The sequence below is a fragment of the Myxocyprinus asiaticus genome, chromosome 19 (assembly GCF_019703515.2).
Source record: "Myxocyprinus asiaticus isolate MX2 ecotype Aquarium Trade chromosome 19, UBuf_Myxa_2, whole genome shotgun sequence".
Taxonomy (NCBI): Eukaryota; Metazoa; Chordata; class Actinopteri; order Cypriniformes; family Catostomidae; genus Myxocyprinus; species Myxocyprinus asiaticus.
In genome coordinates, this window is record NC_059362.1 from 16,667,679 (window position 1) to 16,688,675 (window position 20,997).

The 20,997-nt window shown below is 39.1% G+C and overlaps 1 protein-coding gene across 3 annotated transcripts in view; it reads left to right on the forward strand.

Moving 5' to 3' along the window:
- LOC127410383 (disabled homolog 1-like) overlaps positions 1-19,147 on the forward strand; it is a 224,314-nt gene extending 205,167 nt beyond the window's left edge. For all 3 annotated transcript variants that reach the window (XM_051645619.1, XM_051645621.1, XM_051645622.1), the window contains 4 exons: positions 1,285-1,893; positions 7,526-7,650; positions 9,681-9,786; positions 19,003-19,147. In XM_051645619.1, coding sequence (XP_051501579.1) covers positions 1,285-1,893; positions 7,526-7,650; positions 9,681-9,770 — 824 coding nt within the window. In that variant the 3' untranslated portion in view covers positions 9,771-9,786; positions 19,003-19,147. The remainder of the gene's footprint in view (positions 1-1,284; positions 1,894-7,525; positions 7,651-9,680; positions 9,787-19,002) is intronic.
- Positions 19,148-20,997: the final 1,850 nt, after the last annotated feature.

Genomic DNA, 20,997 nt, shown 5'->3' on the forward strand with positions numbered 1-20,997 from the left:
GTAAATGATATACTGATTCACATTATAGGGAAGCCAATGTTCCCATGATGCACAGCTCAGTTACATGATGTTAGCAATGAGACTTGATCATTTTTTAATGTAAGTGTAAAATATTGCAGTTGAAGAGACAACTTTGGACACTTTAACTAACAATGCACATTTTTTATATACACAAAAGTAGATTTACGTTTTTCTTTTAACTTGCTAATAATAACGTTTTACAGAGGCTTTGACAATTTCCAGCTCATTTTTAAAGGGAACATCACAACTTCCCACCATGTGAGCAACCCAGTTGCAACTGCCTCTCATGCCTCTATGCTGCACAGTGTAATATTCCAGACATACTCCCACAGTGTATCATGTCATATAGATAAGATACGACTTTGGTGTTTATTATTTGAATCAGTGTTGCTTATTGAAAAGAAAGAGCTAGTTGTGTAATGAAATAAGCCTCAATGTGATATGAGTGAGACTGTTGTAATGCCCTCTTTTAAAGGGCGTTGCTATTCATTAAGGCCAGGCCCATTGTGAGCAGTAATTACAATAGTTCATCTGAGCCATAAAGACCGTTTTCATTACAGAAATCTAGGTCATCTTAGCTAATCATCCAGTGATCTATTGCTGCAGCCTGAAGTCCTTAAATGAATAGTAAAGTTTACAACACTAGCTCATAATGGAGCATTTTCGTGAGCAGTCTTTATGTAAGATTTATGGAAAAGCTTGTTTGTTGGTTTGAAGAGCTGTCTTTAATCTCTGGTGATCAATTGGAAAAGAGAAGCGTCCTGTTAAAGACCCCATGAACAGACTGTTCACACTGTGAATTTAGTGACGAAAGGCAGAAAGTTCTGCTGCCCCCAGTGGCCTAAGCTGGAAGTGTTGTTGAGCTGAACTGTCCACAGGTTGGCGCCAGAAGCGAGTTGTATTTTTAGGTGTAAATGATGTAATACTGTCAGCAGGAATGCATATTTTATTATCTTTACTCCCTAACCCAACCCCAACCCTAAACCTAACTATGATAAGAAATTTCCTCCCTCAGATTTATACTGCCTCTAGATAGCAATAAATAGTGAGTACCAAGTAGCTTTGGCTATTTAATAAAAGGCATGAGCCCTTCGATATGTCCCACCTAAACTTCCTGTTCCAGTAGGAACTGTGTCATCACAGGAAAGAAAACTGTGCTCACCAAGCCATTTCATGGGGTCTTTTAGTACAGATAGATTTGTGAGCCATGACTTGTTTGTCTCTCCATTTCTCATTGTCTCTCTCTGTCTTGCTGTTCTTCAGGTTATGTGACGATGGGAGCTGTGCCACCGGCGTGGGCACAGCAACAGTTTGCCGCTCAGGCTCCATTAGCGTTTGGCGTCCAGTCCCCAGTGCAAGTTGCCCAGGTCTTACCGGGTGCTCAGCCTCTGATCTGGGGCCAGGCCAACCTTTTCCCTGCCACTCAGCAACAGTGGGCGGCAATGGCAGGGGCCCATTTTTCACCTGCTGCTTTCATGCCCGCTCAGACAGTCGGACCACTTCCTGCTGCCATGTTTCAGGCACTGGCCCCTATGGCAGTGCCCGCGTCCTTCGAGACGCCCACGGCAGCCATGGGTGGAGCCGTAGCAGGCACCTCTGCCTCCACGGCCTCCAGTCCGCAACACGGAGAGCGCACGCTGCAGAGACAGGCAAAAATGAGCAAGGAAATGTTTAAGGACTTCCAAATGTCAAAGCCTCCAGCCATGCCTGCAAGGAAAAGTGAGCAGCCTAGCCTGTCCTGCACCACAGATGCTTTCTCCAGCTACTTCAGCAAAGTGGGAATGGCGCAAGACACGGACGATTGCGATGACTTCGACATCTCGCAGATGAACCTTACACCGGTCACCTCCACCACACCCTCCACCAACTCACGTAAGTTTGATGTTTAAAACATGTGCACAAGTTGTGTATTCGATTTTGCAAGTTTATCCAATTCTAGGATTATTTGAATTGTTCACGATAAAATGTTCCAAAAAGTTGATGACTTCCAAGCACATGACTTCCACCACTTCATGTTATTTACCTAACCAACCCCTAAAATCAGAATAAAAAATATGGGTTGATAAAAATGTTGTTCACCTAACCTCAGCTCTATTCTTAACCCTAACACCCAAAATATCACAAAAATTTGATTGGTGGATTGGAATGTTGTTTTAGTATCAGAATGATTTTAGATCCAGGATAGTGTCCTGCTTCAATCAGTTTTAGCGGTGGAAGTCAGTTTACCATGATTTGGCTAAGTACAGTGGGACATGTTCCTGGATCAACATCTTTCAAATCAACCAGTTCAGTTCAGTTTAAATCAGATTTTAGAGATTAAGTTGGGTTTAGGAGTAGAGATAGAGCTTGTGTGATGGGAATTTTGTTCAAGGACCAACAAAAGATGTTTATCCAGGCACATGCCCTTAAAATTGTCAGAGCTGGGGTAAGGTTAGGGTTAGGATTAAGAATATGATTGTAGGGGTATGTTGTTTCATGTCCAGCAAAGGATGTTGATCCAGGAACATGTCTGACTTGGCCAGTCTTCCATTATATCCACTTAAGTGCCATATACCCTAAATACTGTACATCCACAAAGAAAACTTAGAGAAAAAAATATAGGTTAATAAGAATGCTGTGCTAGCCTGACCCTAGTCCTAAACCTAAACATAATCCTAAAACCTGATTGGTTGAAAGGGTTGTTCCATGACCAACAAAGATGATGATCCAGGAACATGTCCTGAAACAACATTCTTATGAATCAATCAGATTTTAGGATTAGTGTTAGACTACTGTAAGTGCTGGGGTTGGAGTCTGGACATGATTCTTATAAACCAACCAACCAACCAACAATGGATGTTGATCCAGGAATATGTCCGACTTGGCTAAATCACATTGTGCGGCTTCCACCATATCCTCTTTAGTTCCATAGTCCTTAAATCCATCACCAAAGGAAAACAATCCTAAATAGAAGAACTTGGTCTCATACCAAATGCCTTTTGTTTTCTCACCCCTCTTTTCTCAAGCCCTTAAAGAAATAGTTCACCCCAAAATGATAATTCTCATTTAATCACCCTTATGCCACCTCAAACTCGTATGACTTTCTTTCTTCTGCGGAACATAAATCATAAATATTTTGATGGAAATCTTTAAGCTCCAAAAAGGACATAAAGGCATCATAAAGGTTATCCATCAAGTGCGAGGAAGTGTAATCGAACTGGAAATCAAGTTCGTGCCTAGGAGATTGTAGATGGCAAAATTTATAGTGAAAAAGGAGTTACATTTTGGTCTGTTCTCACCCAAAATGGATCATATTACATCAGAAGACATGGATTAAATCACTCGAGTCGTATGGATTATCTTTATGCTGCCTTTATGTCATTTTTGGAGCTTGGAAGTGTTGGACTCCACTGACTAGCATTGTATGCATAGATTCACATTGTGTCCTCATTAAAATATCTTCGTTTGTGTTCCGCAGAAGCTTGAAATTCATATGAGTTTGAGATGGCATAAGGGTGAGTAAATGATGAGAGAATTATTTTTTTGGGGTGAAAATAATTTCTTTAAGAGTGAGTGCTGATGCAGCTAGACATACTTTATTCCTTTCCTACTAAAGAACTTCAAACACACACTTCTTTTTTATTATTATCCCTCATCCAGTCTTTTATTAACGCATCCACACTTTTTTTTTATTATCCCTCATCCAGTCTTTCATTAACGCATCCTTTTTTTCAGTCAAAGGTTGAAAGATGGGCTTTGATGTTGTTGCCCAGAAGGCATTGTCTTTAGTCAGCGTGAAAATTACAATTAGAACTGTGGTAGGGAACGACGGCATGTGAGAGAGAGAGAGAGAGAGTCAGTCACAGGCCCAGCTGTGCAGCTGGCGAGCAGTGTAATTATCACTGATCTCTGGGGAGTCCTGCTCTGTGTGTTGGGCCTGTTTGGATCCTCTTGCTCCTGTAGTGCTAATTATTGCTGTGACGGAATGCCGCACTGTCGCACCTTTGCACGCAAGCAGTCCCTCTGTGCGACACTGTGTGAGAGACAAACTCATTTATTAGGTGACAATGAGGAATTTTGATCCACAAAAGGCACCATTATGACAGGTCCTGGGTTTACATCAGCAAGCTTTTTCCACCGATCATATAGGCAGAAGTTGGCTAATGATCAAAAGTTCCAATTTGGAATCCCATTGGAGGCAAACCTTAAGTTGTACCTCTGTTATTTTTGAGTTCTGTGAAGTACAATTAAGGCCAGTGTCATGGGTTCGATTCCCAGTGAATGCATGGACTGATAAAATGTATAGTTTGAATGCACTGCAAGTTGCTTTGGATTAAAACTTCTTCCAAATGTATGAATGTAAATGTATTGTAAAATGGAGAGAAAAGATCTTTTCTAAATCATTTATGAGATATAACACATTACATGTTTGAGTACAAAGGGAATTTCCTGGCTAAATGCGAAAGCTGTTAAGTGCACTGAAACCCATTTTCTAAAGCATTTTAATGTTTTATGAGTCCAAAAAGGAACATTGTTTTTATGTATAATTGATAACCAATGAGTCTCGACTTTAATGTAAGTGTGAAAAATTCAGTGCCCTTCCTGTCAGACTGCAACAGATATTTAGTTATTTTCCCATTGGATGACAAACATGTTTGTACCTTCGTTGCTCAACAGCACATCAGTTGCTTTGAATCAGCTAATTTAATAAACAAGTATAAGATTTACTCTGTTTGGCTCATTACTAGCTATCATTTTGGCTGACACCTGTTCTGAGGTGACCAAAGCTGTGAGTTTTATTGATGATTATTATCATGTTTCAAAGCACAGGCACCAATTTATGTTTCTGCCAGTGGGTGCTTCAATTAAGGATGGGAGTCCTCTTCAAGAGTCTCTCTGTCAGACCCTTTTTTTCTTCAATACAGGACACAAAGTCTTCAAAATGGGATATTAGGCATCTTGGATGGGATAAAATCGGGACAGTTGTAGACCTTAGCAGCTATAAACATTGCATATGCCACCTCACCCGTTTTTTAAGCAGTCTTCTGTGAAGAATGTGTATTTGGATGCTCTCATGAAAAACATCCATAAACTCTCACACTTGGTGCATATAAGCAAGTTTGCATCATTACTATGACAACCAATGTGGACATGCTAGCAAAAGTGTCTGCAGTCGGAACAGAACAAATCAGTCCACATATAACCTGCAGTTTGAACGGTCAGTCTAAAAAAATCGTATTTGAAAAAAAAAAAAAAGATTTTCTTGCAGTGTGAACAAAGCAGTGTAATTTGGGCTATAGTGGAATACCTCCACGCACGCAACAAATGCCCATTAACTATTTTAATTTTAAGTAATAGGAAGGAATATAAGATTGTGCATGCTCAGCCTGCTCAATTACAAAGTTTTTTTTTTTTTTTTTCTCCATGCAGCATAGCAGTTGATGAATTTATTATAGTTCAATCTGCAATTGTGTCTTGTAAAATCCAACAAATAATTACTCTGGGTCCAGATCTCCCACCAGAACCGCGATCCCTAAGTGAGATAAACCAGTCATAGAAGTTCCCAATTACCAATCGTTTTTTTCAATTTTTGAAAATGATTTTATGTTGTTAATTAATAATTGAGCTTTCTAGTTTGGGTCAAGGCTGAGAAATATTTCTTCAATATTTTTTTGAAATGCCTATGGAGAAAATGAATGGGGAATATCTCGTGCTTTTCCGTGGGTGCTTAGGGATCGGCACCTGTGTTTCAAAGCCTAGTGAGCTGCTTACAGAGGCTGCATTTTAAAGCATTATAGGTTGGCTGTTCCAAAAGTTAGGTAACGTAATCGTGCTGCCTTGTAAGAAACTTTGTTTTGACCAATTTCTTAGGTAGCATCGCATGTATCCTTGACAGGAAAAATGATCCCAGAATTCACTGTGCTAAATAATAAATGGTGGACAATGCCTTTTTGGGGTAATTTATTGTTTTACCCAATCTTTGTGTGCGCTGTGGATTTTTTTATGATTATTAGACTATCATGCTATTAGCTTACCAACATGCTAACATCAACCTCTATTTGAATCAATTGCGAGTTGAGTAGCCCTTGCAGTGTGCTATTTGTGTGTCATACTTAGTTGCTGCTTATGTAGATGTAACACAGGTAAAAGGGAAAGGAGGAGGCGAGAACCGGAAAAGCATCAAAGTAATATTTAATTAAACAAAAATACACAAACATAAACACATACAGGGCAGCTGCCTGTAGCTCTCTCTCTCTTCCGAACTGCCGCCTCCAGTGGCCTTTATCCCTCTCGTTGGCTTGATTAGCCTGATTAGGGGCCAGGCGTGCATCATCACGGCCCAGCCCCGCCCTCCTCCTTGCCACACTCCTCCCTCCTTTCCTTCAGGCCGGGGAGCCCCTGACATGACCTACATCTCTTCCGGCCCCGCCTGCCGGCAGGTCTTCCCCACCATCTCGGACCTGGGAGGAAGACGAGGGGAGGGAAAAACAACAAAAATAGAGAGGGAAAGGCCAACACGAAGCCACAGCGAGAGAGAGAGAGAGGAGAGAGAGAAAAAAAACGTATTCGCCGGTTCTCTGATACGCCATAGCCTGGTCCTCGGGCACCCCTCCACCCTCTAGCGGATGACAGTCACTCCTCCCCAGGTGGATCAGAGGCAGTCCTCCGGCCCCTGGCAGATGGAACGCCCCGCTGCATTTTGGTGGATGGTAGGGGTCTTCTCCGCCCCTGGCAGCGGTTCTCCCACTCCAGGCGGTCGGCAGTGAGCCCCTCCCCGCTTGCGGATGCCGGTCTTCTCTTTGACCCCACCACATTTTAGCGGCTGGTAGGGGTCTCTTCCACCCTTGGCAGCGGCCGGAGCCCCTCCTCCCCCTCATGGTTGGTGGTCATTCCTCTGCTTTCAGGTGGCCGGGCTCCTCCGTCCCCCCGGCGGATGGCCGCGACTGCTCCATTGGGGTGGATGGTAGAGGCGAGGACTCTACTACGGCGCATCCCTCCCCTTCCCGGGTTTCAGCACCAATGTAACAGAGGTAAAATGGAAAGGAGGAGGCGAGAACTGGACAAAGCATCAAAGTAATATTTAATTAAACAAAAAGACACAAACATAAACACATACAGGGCAGCTGCCTGTAGCTCTCTCTCTCCCGAACTGCCACGTCCGGCAGCCTTTATCCCTCTTGTCGGCTTGATTAGCCTGATTAGGGGCCAGGCATGCGTCATCACGGCCCGGCCCCGCCCTCCTCCTTGCCACAGTAGAGCATCACAAATTTGTCTCTTATGAGGTTCCATGATGGTTAGGATGCTACCTTTGAAGTCAGCTGCCATTGTAGGCAGTAGGCAGCAAGGCAGTGAACTAGGTTTTGGAATACAACTGATGTATGCAACGATTTCTCATTGATGCAGACAGAAAGTAGGTCTTGCTTATTTACAAATTCAAACTGCTGCCATTCTTCCCTTGACCTGTCTTTTATTTCACAATCTTTGTCTCTATCTCCTTTTCTTCCTTCAATTTTCCTCTCCGCAGCACCCACCCCAGCCCCTCGGCAGAGTTCTCCATCAAAGTCCTCATCCCACGCCAGTGACCCGCCCACCGATGACTCATTCGGCGAGGCAGAGGGCAGCCCTAGTCGGAGTGGAGAGGAGGATGCTGTAAGTAACAATGAATAGTGTTTTGAGAAATGTAGTTCTGCACAAAAGAAATAAACTCTATATGTTTTTTTCTTCATTAAGGATCAATACTTGCCCTCTAGAAATTGTTTACCTTTATAAGTGCATTTTTTTTTAACCATATAAAATCTTCCTCTTTTGTAAAATACCTCAATTGAATAAAAAAAAATAAAATAAATAATCTAAATTTGAATAATTATTGTGTTACAAGTTCAATTAAATCAACTTAAAAGTAAGTCATATTTCTGATAATATCTATAACTAGTCCTAAATAAAATGTTAAGAACTATGTTTGATGTTACAAATAAAAAAATGAGAAACTCATTACTGGCCATTTTTGGCCTCCACATTTTGAATTTGGGGGCATTAATGTCACTTTCTGTGGCATTTTTTGCACGGAGCCCCTGCAAGTTGTAAGGAACAATGAACTTTTCCTGGGTTCCTTTGTTTAATAAGTCAGTTTTTGTGTATTTTCACCAATGATTATATCTATAATGTCTAGAAACATCTAAAAGAAAAAAAGAGACAATGGTAAAAAAAAATACAAATAAACAAAAACATGCACCAGTTAAATAGGACATAAAAAGCCTGATCCACCATCATACCCAGATCTGATCTGATTAACTGTATGCTTTCCTTACTACACACAACAAAAATGCAATCAGAAATCCCAGTCCTAGACATTTCACTTGAATGTATTGTCAGTGACATGATGAATTCACCTGATGATCAAGTTTTAGTATGGTACTGTAAATCAATCCTAGGTTTTGTGTGGCTATATAAGCATTTGGCCTTGACTCCTCTGTGAGGTCATAGGGGAAAATTCAGCAAAAAATGTGTCTTCAGCTTAATTGAGATACTGTATGTACATGTATTGCCATGGGAATAGATTGGTTGTCTTTTATGCATTATCTTCCAAGCATGACAAACAATTGGGACCAATAATGTGCTGTATTAAGTAAATTAACCCTAAGAACTGCAATGATGACCATCAAGACTTTATTAATCACATATATTGTACCTCTCTAAGATCATGCACACTGCGAATATGAATAATTTCCTTAAAATATCAAAGTTTAATACATTACCTTATGAATATTAAAGCATTAAAAGTGAGTCTGATTCTTCCCTAGTGCTTGTAATATCTATATTAAATCATAAAGAATGTAGTGGCAGTACTTAAAAAAAGTACTTCCAGGTCATCAAAAAGACCACCAATTGTCACATTAATATGGCTTTTAAAGTTTGCCAGAAATGCAATACCACTTTATTTCATATACACACACTCTGTCAGATATTACTCACCAGAAAGTGCCATGGAAATCTGGCTGGTACTCTGTCTCTTTTCTTTTACATTTCAGCTGAACAAAAAGTTTAATTAGTCAGTAGGAGAGTGTGTGGCCTCCCCACTCTCACTGAAATGGCATTGGGTGCCACACTCACTTACACTCACACCATACACCCACACACACTCTGATGAGGTGTTGAGAGTGCAGCTCGAGAGGGAATATTCATAAAAATCCAAAATGCTTTATTCGAAATCCTTTCATTCTGGAACATAATACAGGACCCTTTGTAACAGTGGGGATTTCACAGCTACATTAATGGATACACGTGTGTGGGAATTTTGACGAATACATCTGTGTGTGGGTGGATGAATGCAGATTAAAAAATGGATAATTTCCTTCTTCTGCACATTTACATACAGCCTTGCCGATGCTTCCTGTCTCTTATGTTCTTTTCCTCTTTTTCTCTCCCTGTCTATCCTGCTATATCTCACTACTTCACATACTACCTCTTATTTGTTTCTTTTGGCCAAATCTTTTTGACCCTATTCGATATTAATTTCCCCATTCTGTTCTTTTCCTTTGTATGTACTTTTTTGTTACTTTTTTTCCAAATCTGTCTGCCCATATTCCAATATTACCTTTCCTTTCCATTCTTTTCTTTCGCTATCTCTTTTCTCTTCTCCTCGTTGTTCCACACCCTCCCTTTCTCTCTCTGTTCCCCAGGCTGGAGACTCCCAGCAGTCTCTGGGTGCGAGCGAGTCTCGAGTAGAGCCCGAGAGCTCAGAGGCGGACAGTCCTCAGGTCGGTAGCTAGATAGAGGCAGGTCGGGGTAGGTATCTGTCCTTTTTTCTAACTCTCTTCTGCGTGTCGGCCTGCTCCAACCATGACGTCACGTCAGCACACCTTTACCCGTCCTCACCACCATTACATAGACCCACACATTGTGGCCATGTGTCATGGGGCTCTTCTCTCTCTTTTTATCTTTTTATTTCTCTGATTTCTAACTCACTCTGGCTACGTTCACACAGTCCTTGTTTGGGATTGACAAACAGATTTATTAGATTGTGACTCTCAGATTGTCCTGTTTAAATAACAGGTGGCAAGAGTGGATCGAATAATGTTAGAATGAACAGGTAACTGAAGTCAATCCCCTTTTCTAACTCAAGATAGCCTTGAGTAATACTTGTAACCGTAGCAATAGTTAACAATATTAAATATCTGGTCTTTGTATTGTGTCTTTAATGGCAAAGAAACAGTAAGTTATTAGAAAAAATAACTAGACATATTGTGTCTAAAATCTTAATTACTCATTTCTTGTTTATAGAACTGTAGAGCTGTGCTGATACAGACACTCTTGCGATTTTGCTTGATTCTGAACTATTTCGGGCAGCTCTAGCTGCTTTAATTAAGTTTTCATTTTAAAAACTCTGGATCGATCCAATTCTGTTTTGGGGGTTTTTCTCCTCCACCCAAACACTAATAGGAATAGTTTACCCAAAAATGATAATTCTCTCATCATTTACTCACCCTCATGCCATCTCAAACTCGTATGACTTTCTTTATTCTTGGTGGCACAAACATAGATTTTCGAAGAATATATGACGTGTTTATATCCGTACAACGCAAGTCAATGAGGTCTAAAACTTTCAAGCTCCAAAAACGACATGAAGGCAACATAAAGGTTATCCATATACTTGAGTGTTGTAATCCATGTCTTCTGAAGTGATATAATCTTTTTTGTGTGAGAAACAGACCAAAAATGTAAGTTCTTATTCAGTATAAATCTTGACATCCGCTGTCTCTTTGGCGTATTCATGAGAGAAGCTCCAATTGGACCCAATTGACTTGCATTGTATGGCCATCATATATCCTGCAAAATATCTTTTGTTTGCGTTCTTAAAAAGAACGTCATACGAGTTTAACATGGCAAAAGGATGATTAAATTATCATAAAAAGAGAATTATCATATTGGGTGAACTGTCCCTTTAACAGGAGCTTTGTCTTTCTCTACACCTGCACTATTTTCTGACATTTTTCATGACCTGAGAGAGTTTGACAGCCCTAACATTAGTGATTGATAGCAAAGAGTAACTAATATCACATGTATTTCAATCACGCGACTGACAACTATTTGTTGACTGAGGTTACGTGCATTCAGCACATCAACCAAACTCTGACCAAAAATTCAGTTGTGGGTCCTGAAATTTAAGGGAGTTGCTTTGGTTGTAGAATCCAAACTTTGTACGAACAGACCTGTATTTTGCACTCCAAACAGGACTCACAACCATATTCTGTTGTTGTGTGAACGTAGCCTTATTCTCTGCATTTTGCTCTTCTCTCTCTTTCTCTCAATTTGTTTCTCATCTCGCCGTCTCTGCCTGCTGCAACGATCACCCTTTTGATGGTATGCGACTCATTAGAATAGGGTTTATATGCCTTTATAATGTTATTTTGTGTTGTATGTGACAAGTATGAGTGAATGTGTGTGTATATGTGTGAATCAATGCTTTTGACGTATTATAGATTTTTTTCATAAAAAGCGGTGCTGCATGGAATACCCATGAACATCATGAACAATTCACATCCAAGTATCTGTGTTGTGCTGTCATTTCATTATATTCAAAATGAGGTCATGAATGTTTTTATACTGTCACTCATCACAGCAAATCACACAACACGCTGAACTGATCTGAACCCAACTAAGCCACAGCATTTGACACGCAAACTGCAGCAGACATGTCTTTGTTTATCTTTGATGCTGTCATTGCCGCTAAATGCATTAAATAATGTCTGTGCTTAAAAAAATGCAGGAGGCAACATCCTTCTGCTTTTCTGTTCAGTGCCCTTTATTTTTGGCAATTTTGGCAAAATAAAAATTAGCTTTTGAGTCACTTGCCAGTTGGCCAGAATTGCATTGTAATATGTGGCTGAAATCGAATCGTAAGAATGCTTAACTGACTTTCATTAATGTAAGTGACAAGCACAATTCAAATCGGAGACATACAAACAACTAAATGTACTAAGTGTGCCTTCTAACAACATTTACCTCCAAAACGTACCGAAGCAAGTGTAACTAGGATGCGTAAAGTGTCCTTTTTTAGCCACCAAAATGAAAATATTAGGGAAAAACACAGCCCTGTGCATTATTGGGAAGGCCTTTCATAAATTCCAGGAGTAATGGTTATTCATGTTTTTGAGACGTTACAGACATTACATCAGAAATTAGCATAATTCATTCTGATTCAAAGTAATGGCCAGCTGCCAACCAATCACTGCCAACCATGTTAAAATAAAATTATACATTATAAATTCTGAATCTATGTACTGATTACCATTGTCCCATGAATGACAAACATGTTGAGTTGTCCAAACATCATCTGATTTTAGGAGTGAATGCACTTAGCTGCATAGAGAGCTATAGGATGCTCCCTTGCTCCCTATGTAGCGAAGGACTTAACCTCTAGTGTGCTGTCTGCTTGTACTGGTCTCAGAACAGTTCACCTTATTTTCATCCTTACTCCTTATAAAGCCTCTGAAAGCAAAATTTTTCAGCTTTTGGATGAATCCATTGATTCTCAATGTGATAATGCACAATAAATATAGGATTTCTAAGGGGAAAAAAGGCATATCTGATGAAACTAGAGACTCTAATTTATTGACTCAAACAGGTTTCAATGTAAAAACTTGAATAGGTTTCTTACCAGATGTAGTTATGCTGGCGTTTCTCCAAAGACAAACTCCGCTATGATCGGCACCATGTTGTTTTGTCACATGACTCCGTACGTCAAATTTTTAACCCTTTACTGACAGCCCAGAGTTCCCTGAACTGAGATCAGTTGGTTTACATTAAATTATGTGTTGCGTATAGTGCAGCCAAAATACAAAGTCCACGCATGTGTACGTGGGGTCACACAAGGATATATACAATAAAAACTGTTTCATGGAAAGGACATTTTCTCAATTCACTTACCATTGTTGCAAAAACTTAGTTTTAGACTCTGTATACAACCAAGCTCTTACACCAATAGCATGAAACAAAGTTGCACTTTGATTTCTATTTAGGCTTTTAACTTTCAAAATGAAAATGTCTCAGTACGGTTTAGGGAAAGGGAGGAGACGTGAGCTCATCGGGATGAATCATTAATGAAGGACAGTTTCTCTGACTGTAGGAAGACTGACGTAGAGCCTCATTTGTACAAGTCTAATGATGAATGAAGCTCTGATCTCCACCGAAATATTTACGCATCTACACACAGCCTATAAACATATTGTAGCACAGATGTGTCAGTCCATTATCAGGTAAAGGCAAACAGCTTCAAGTTTTCCAAAGTTACTTGTCAGGCAGTAATTAGTTAGTGCACCTTTTTCATCCAAGTTGTAAAAGAATACACTTGATGTAGTGACAGTCCCCATTAGAGGAACTTTATGTGAAGTGTCTGTGAATTGTTAATAGTCATATTACCATATCTGGTCACCTTGAAATCTGAACCCTTGTGTGTTCAGATAATTAAACATTAGGTTACCACTTCTTCAGGCACTTGGTCATTGTATATGTAATCTACATTTATAGCACTGATACTGTAAATCCTTACCACAAATAAGATGTGGTACCTTACAATAGTTCAAGGTATCCCAATCGGGGATTCGTGAATTAATGAGGGGTTCTCAATGGAACTTTTAGTCTTGTTGATTTGTTTGACATTGTCCTGTTATCATTCGTATTTGATCCCAACTGAAATAGCTTTCTTATATTTCCATGCATAAATTTCCATGCCAATCCAGGCTGATTTATGCATGTTTGATGCTGGTCTAGCTTTTCAACAGAGACAGGACGATGAGGATGGTCTGTCTGCACAGAATTTTTCAGTAACAGTAGGCATGCTCACTGACGGTGACCTTCTGTTGGCATATAAGCCAGTGCTGCACTCTCTCAGCTGTAGAGAGGGATCCCTATCTCTCCTCTGTTACATTTGTTCTCTCTACCTCTCAGTACATTGGACTAATATATGTGTCTTTCTCTGCCTCTCACCTGCTTAGTCATCCATTTCTGTCTTCATCTAACATCTCTCTTTATGTGCCTTTCTTCTCTGCTCTCCTCTTTTCAAGTCTTTTTTCTATTCCATTCATTTCATCCTCTGACTCTTTCTCTCTTTCACCCTCTCCTGCTCCCTAAAACACTTATCCTGTCATCTTTTGCACCATGTATCTGTTTGAGTGCCCACGGTGAGCGGAAAGGTCCGTAAGTGAGTGGTAATTGCTGTGTTTAATTTGAATCACAGGGTCTGATTTCAGACTGTGGGGTTATTAAGGCCACAGTGTGGACACACATGGACTGACAGCTCTATTGTTCCTTATTTAAGCTCCCCTTCTTTGATTCTCATTGGCCGTGTTGCTCATACCTTTTTAGAAGAAAAATTTTTAACATGAGAGAAATTCACAGGACACTAGGCTCAACCGTATTTGTGATATGTTCCACTGTTACAACCCTGGCTCAAGGGAAGCAACATAAAGGACACTGAGACAAACATTGCTTATAAAAAAGTTGTTTGTTTAAATAAGGGAAAATAAATATGTTGTGCTGTAAGTTCTGCCGCTGTGCAGATTGCTAGATGGCGGAGAGACAGTTTGTGATCATGGATTTTAAAGGGATAGTTCACACAAAAATTTAAATTCGCTCATCATTTACTCACCCTCGTGCCACCCCAGAAGATCCCTTTCTTTCTTCTGCAGAACACAAACAAATATTTTTAGAAGAATATCTTAGCTCTGTAGGTCCTTACAATGCAAGTGAATGGTGGCCAGACCTTTGTAGCTCCAAAAATCACATAAAAGAAACATAAAAGTAATCTATAAGGATCTAGTGGTTAAATCCATATCTTCAGAAGCGATGATACTCTAAATCTCCACTTTCACTTTCAGATGTTAAAGTGAAACTAAACAGACACCACGTGACTTTCAGATGTAAAAGTGAAAGTGGAAATTTAGCGTTTAAAAAAAAAGACTAAAATATTGTTCTGTTTCTCACTCACACCTATCATATCACTCTGAAGATGTGGATTTAACCACTGGAGTCGTATGGATTACTTTTTTGTTTCCTTTATGTGATTTTTTGAGCTTCAAAGTTCTGTTCACATTGTATGGACCTACAGAGCTGAGATATTCTTCTGAAAATCTTCATTTGTGTTCAGCAGATGAAGGAAAGTCATACACATCTGGGATGGCATGAGGGTGAGTAAATGATGAGAGAATTTTCATTTTTGTGTAAACTTTCCCTTTAAAGACACTTTTTGTGTTGTCTAAATACTTGTCTGTTGCCACAATATATGTATATGATGTATTGTATTTGAACTGCCTGGATTATAATATTTAGCAGATCTTTTATTCATAATTATTTTCTTTATAATATTCTTAACTACCCTAATTTAGGGGCCCTTCACAGTAAAAATTGATATGCGATTAATTCGATTAATTCATTGGCACATCATGTAATTAATTAGATTTTAAAAAAATTATCAATTGATAGCCCTATTAAAAAAATCACCTTTATCTTTCCGAACATGGACACCATGCCAAGGCCATCTGTGGTCCTATTAGCAACAGATGCTGGACGAAGCCGAGTGTGAAAGTGTCGAAAGTGCTTTTTTAATTGTTTTGCTTTTGAAAAGTATGTATGGCTGAGATCAAGACCAGCACTAAACTAATATTAACCAAACATAAGCCAGTCTAGACCAGCATGGAAATTCATGATCTTTTCAGAGGGTGGTCTTCCATGATTACTTAAAGGTGCAGTATGAAGATTCAGAAACCCTTGTTATTAATGACACCTGTGGCCGTTAAGTGAACTGCAGCCTGTTGCTCGTGATCGCGCAAACACACTCCATAGGGACGCAATCGAGCATCGACCAAAACAAATAGACTGAATGTGATTCACCGGCATCATAATGACAGATGAGGTAGCATAATTACACAGTTATGATTGTTTTACTACAAACTTTGAGACTGTATATTATATTTCACGCTCCAGTGCTGGAACAGGGCTAAAACACAGTGTGGATATAGGTCTGGCTATGCAAGACTGTAGTTTGAAGTAATCACTTTTCTTTGCATGATACATTGACTGCATTTATACGATAGCTAGCTAGCCAGCTTTATCAATAGCTGTTAGCTAAATTTGGTGGATGATGACAGTAGCTGTTTATAAAATAGACTGTACATTATAAATGTATTGACACAATTCAGTATTGATGTGATTCCATCACAACTGTCATTTTGATATATTGATGCGCTATTGTTTTATAATAATAGATTGTATATATTTTCTGTAAACCAAGTTACGTTACACTAATGAATGGGTCTTTTGCATTATCTTGAACATTGTCTAGCATTCATTTAATGTGTTATTGTAGTTTACCTTGCTGAATAATTACAGATTAACATTGTTTATGACAGTTACTGTGCAGACAAGATCAAGTTAGCTAAAATTACACAGATCAATACTTATGACACTATATTTCACATGCTTTGCAGTTATGTAAGCTTACCTGTCCAATAAGAAGAATGCCAATTCAGGGTCGGTTCTGATCCCCAAAACCAAACGAAGGTCCCTCCAGGAATCAAATGCCCTGCTGATGTTCACTCTAGTTTTCACTCGACCACGATCATGTTCCCGCTTAGCCAGATGGGATTCAGTAAATTTTTTTTTATTTTTTATTTTTTGGCTTACTCTTGAGTTTGTGCAGGAATTGGTGTTGTGTTTGGAGCTGGCCGTTTGCTGGATTCCATCTGTAAGATAACGTTACCTAGTGTTGCAGTCTGTTGACACGTTAAATTGTGGAACCACTGAGGCAAGGCTCTCTGGAGCGTGCAAAACGTCACATCCTTTGGATTTTCCCGGCAAAAGCGACCTGCTCCCTTCGCATGAAAATCAGTCTACAGGCTTTAATAGGCAACCTAGGAAGTCCGGAAAAGGCAAATTTTTTAAGTTGTGTTACAAGCCGTTCACACATTGGCAAAAAAGGCAATTATTACATTAAAAATTTTACATATTGCACCTTTAACTTGACTGAAAATGAAGATGTAAATGTGGTATTGTTTGATCCATTTGAGGTAGAGGAAGGGGCTGGTAAATTTCTTGAGCATTTGGTCACTCTTTAATCTGCAGCAATTTATCTCCAGTTAGCTGTGGTGAAGCTCTTGATATCATGGAGCAAGTTAGTGACTGCAGTGTTTATATTAAAGACCACTGTTGCCACCTGGTGTCAATTAGGAGGAACTATGTGTGGATGACACAAAGGGCAGTGTATGGGAAAGCATATTTCTCAAACTATTTCTGCAGAAGGCTACACAGTATGAATGCTAAGCACAATATCTGTATGTCAGTTTTGTTATGCTTGAAGTACCTGCAGGACCTAGCACAGTATAGTTTAAATACTCATTTGTACAAAAGCTCATGATGAAAGTGCTGAACTTGACCTTCCATTTCATTTTGACTTACAATTTGATCGGATTGACAAAAATTTTTTTTTTTTTTACTTAAAATAGGCAGTGTCTATTTACAGTGAACATAAAACAATGGAAGATGATATTTAAACTAAGTGCAATACAAGGTTTGTAAACAGGAATTTATTTGTACCGAGTGTAAATAGAAACAAATAGCATCAAGTGCAAATACTAAGATGCTTCACAAAGTGTAAATGGAAGTAATATGCTATTTGTACCAAGAGTATATTGTCTGAGGAGTAGTATGTGGAGTAAGTGAAAATAGCCTTTGCCATCAAGTTTTACTGTTTGCACTTAGTGTACATAGACATTGCAGATTGCCAATCCAAAATAGCCATTTATTTCTAAGATGATATCTGGATGCCACTCATTAGATTAAACATGCACTTAATGTGATAACAATATAGCATAGAATGGTTTGAAACCATCATGCACTGTGCATATTGCATATTTTAAATTTAAATAAATAAAGAAATAGTAGGCATTTTACAGTACAGTATATACTGTGCAGTAAGCAGTAGACTAGTAAATATTAAAGTGAGAGTTCCCCCAAAAAGGAAAATACTCTCATTATTTACTCACCCTCATGCCATCCCAGATGTGTATGACTTTCTTTCTTCTGCTGAACACAAACTAAGATTTTTAGAAGAATATCTCAGCTCTGTTGGTCCTTATAATGAAAGTGAATGGTGGCCAGAATTTAGAAGCTCCACAAAAGCACATAAAGGCAACATAAAATTAATCCATAACACTTCAGTGGTTAAATCCATGTCTTCAGAAGTGATATGATAGGTATGGATGAGAAACAGATCAATATTTAAGTCCTTTTGTTTTTTTGTTTTTTTGTTTTTTTGTTTTTTTTAACCATAAATCTCCACCTTCACTTTAACTTTCAAAATGTGAAAGAATGTGAAAGTGGAGATTTATAGTAAAAAATGATTTTAATTTTGATATTTTTGATTACCTACACTTATAATATGGATTTTTGGAGCTTAAAAGTTCTGACCACCATTCACTTGCATTGTATGGACCTACAGAGCTGAGATATTCTTCTAAAAATCTTCATTTGTGTTCTGCAGAAGAAAAAACGTCATACACATCTGGGATGGCATGAGGGTGAGTAAATGATGAGATAATTAAAACTTTTGGTAAACTTTCACTTTAATGTAATAAAAAATTATTTATTATTAATAACACATTTTAACTTGGTTTTTGCCATGAAAATTGACATTAACTCACAAACAATGAAAATTTGCTTTTTTTAGTGGGATCCATGGTGCAATGGACTGCATTTGTTCTTAGCATGTTGAGCCATGGTGCTCATATGGGCAACAAAGGTTCGAGTTTAGCCTGTGAATTGTGCTGATCCTGTTCCTCCTCTCGCTCTCCTCAAAAACTAAATATCACTTTGCCATCTCTGTCAATAAAAGCCTTTTTCAATAAAAGTTCTGCTTTTAGACAGTAAGTGGAACATCAATTCAAAAGATTTGAGACAAGTGTTGCAGTTTTGTTGATATTTAAGTAACCCTGGTCTGTTTGTGTTCAGGGGAAGGACCCTCTTTATGCCCAGATCAACAAGGTGAAGAAGTGAAGGATCACTGGAACTCTGCACAGTCATGATCAGCACTGGGGGGAGCAGGAGACCAAGACACTTGATTCTGTGTGTGTGTGTGTGTGTGTGTGTGTGTGTGTGTGTGTGTGTGTGGGTGGGTGGGTGGGTGGGTGGGTGTGTGTAAGCAAGTGCATCTATCCGTATGTGTGTGAGAGGAAGTGAATCCATCTACTTGTGTATGAGTGTATGTGAATTTGTGCTTGTGTGTTTGTATGAGAGTAGTCTTCAGAGCTCAGCCTGTCCCCCTCTCTTCAGACCAACACAACTTCCTCCGTTTCTCCCCACCAGGAATGAGAGGGATGGACTCTCTGTCTTTCTGGCTTTTTCTTTTTCACCACGTTTTCTGCACATGGACTGACAGTGGGGCATCAGCTGACATAATGACACTCTTCATAGCTTTATGAGCCCTGCTCTTGAGCTTCTCTCTTGTCCAGTCACTGTCTTCGTCCTGCTTCCTGTCTCTGCGAATCTCCCCAAACTAAAACTCTGAATAGAGACCAAGTGGTAAGGGAAACTCTTGAGGTGCCTGTCGGACCCCTGTTCACATGCACTCGTGCACACTTGCAAAAGAGTGTTGGAGAAATCACCACTTCACAATCCAACACAGCCACTGACCACAGTAATCGATCACAGAGTTATCCAAGTGGATCTGTCTGTGAATTATGTGATTCATCCATTTGGGTTTGTTTGGTTTTCCTCTCCCATGTATTTGAGATTCTGCTGCTAGAAAGCTATGCAGAAATAAAACCACAAACTTTAACTCTCTATGGACCCTTTAGACAGAGAACCGACACAAGGAGCGTCTTTTGCCAAATCCCTTTCGCTGGGAAGACTTTGGAGCAGCTTAACTGATTAGGGTGGAGGGCTCGGAGGGTACGAACATTGCAAAAACAAACTGAATCTGTGATTGAACTGTTCCTTCTCTATAGCTTTTGTACACTACTAATGAGAAGAAAAAAAAACATGAAATTGAAATGGAATTTTTATTTTATAAGTCAGTGGAGCCCTTGAAGTCAACTTTAGATGTGTTTAGGGGGTAAACATGGCTTTAAAATCTGATCGTTGGTTTGCCAAACTCATTTTGTAAATAATAATAATAGTAATTATTATTAATAATAATGATGACAATGACGATGATGACAACAAATAATAACAAATGAATAATGAATGATTCCGATTATAACAGTGTTCATTCCATTCTGTGGACTTCCGTGCCATAAAATAGGCTGGCCTTAGTGATGCAAACTTCTCATGAAACCCAAGCAATATTAACATTTATGTCCCAAACTCCAAAACGGTTCACATTGCCGTCTCACAGTCACAAGCATGTTGTCAGTCTTTTGTTTTCAGCAAGATATGGAGGCTGGGGTCTTTTTAAGTGGCCTGAAACAAACGTGAGAGACTGTTATGAGGTTTTAATGATTGAAAGGGTCCAGTGTTAAGTAGATGGCATCATCTATGTGCCATCTGGTTCTCAGTCTCTCTTGATCTCTTTTGGATTGTTGTCAAGAGGAAGCTGGTAATGGTAATGGTGCAAGACCAGAGCTTCTCAATGTTTATGTTAATGCATTAATTATAAAGATAAGCATGCACATAAATACATAATTAGACACACATTCATTCATTGAGACCTTAAAGTCAACATGAGATCAAAATTATATATATATATATATATACTTTCTAAATACACATTTCTGGTCTTACTGTGCATCGTTCACCAGTGCACTTCATTCTAAAGAAAAAAAAATGTTTGTCTTCGTAATCTTTTGTCTCAGTGTAATAACTTTCTCTGCCTCTGAAATTACTTTTCTTTTCATCTGAGTCACTATGGCTAATATTCAAATTGGTTAATGTTAATCAATAGTCAAATGTTTTAGGCTACTGTTGTAAGAAATGCAGCCTTTCTAAAATTTTGCCTACAGATAACAC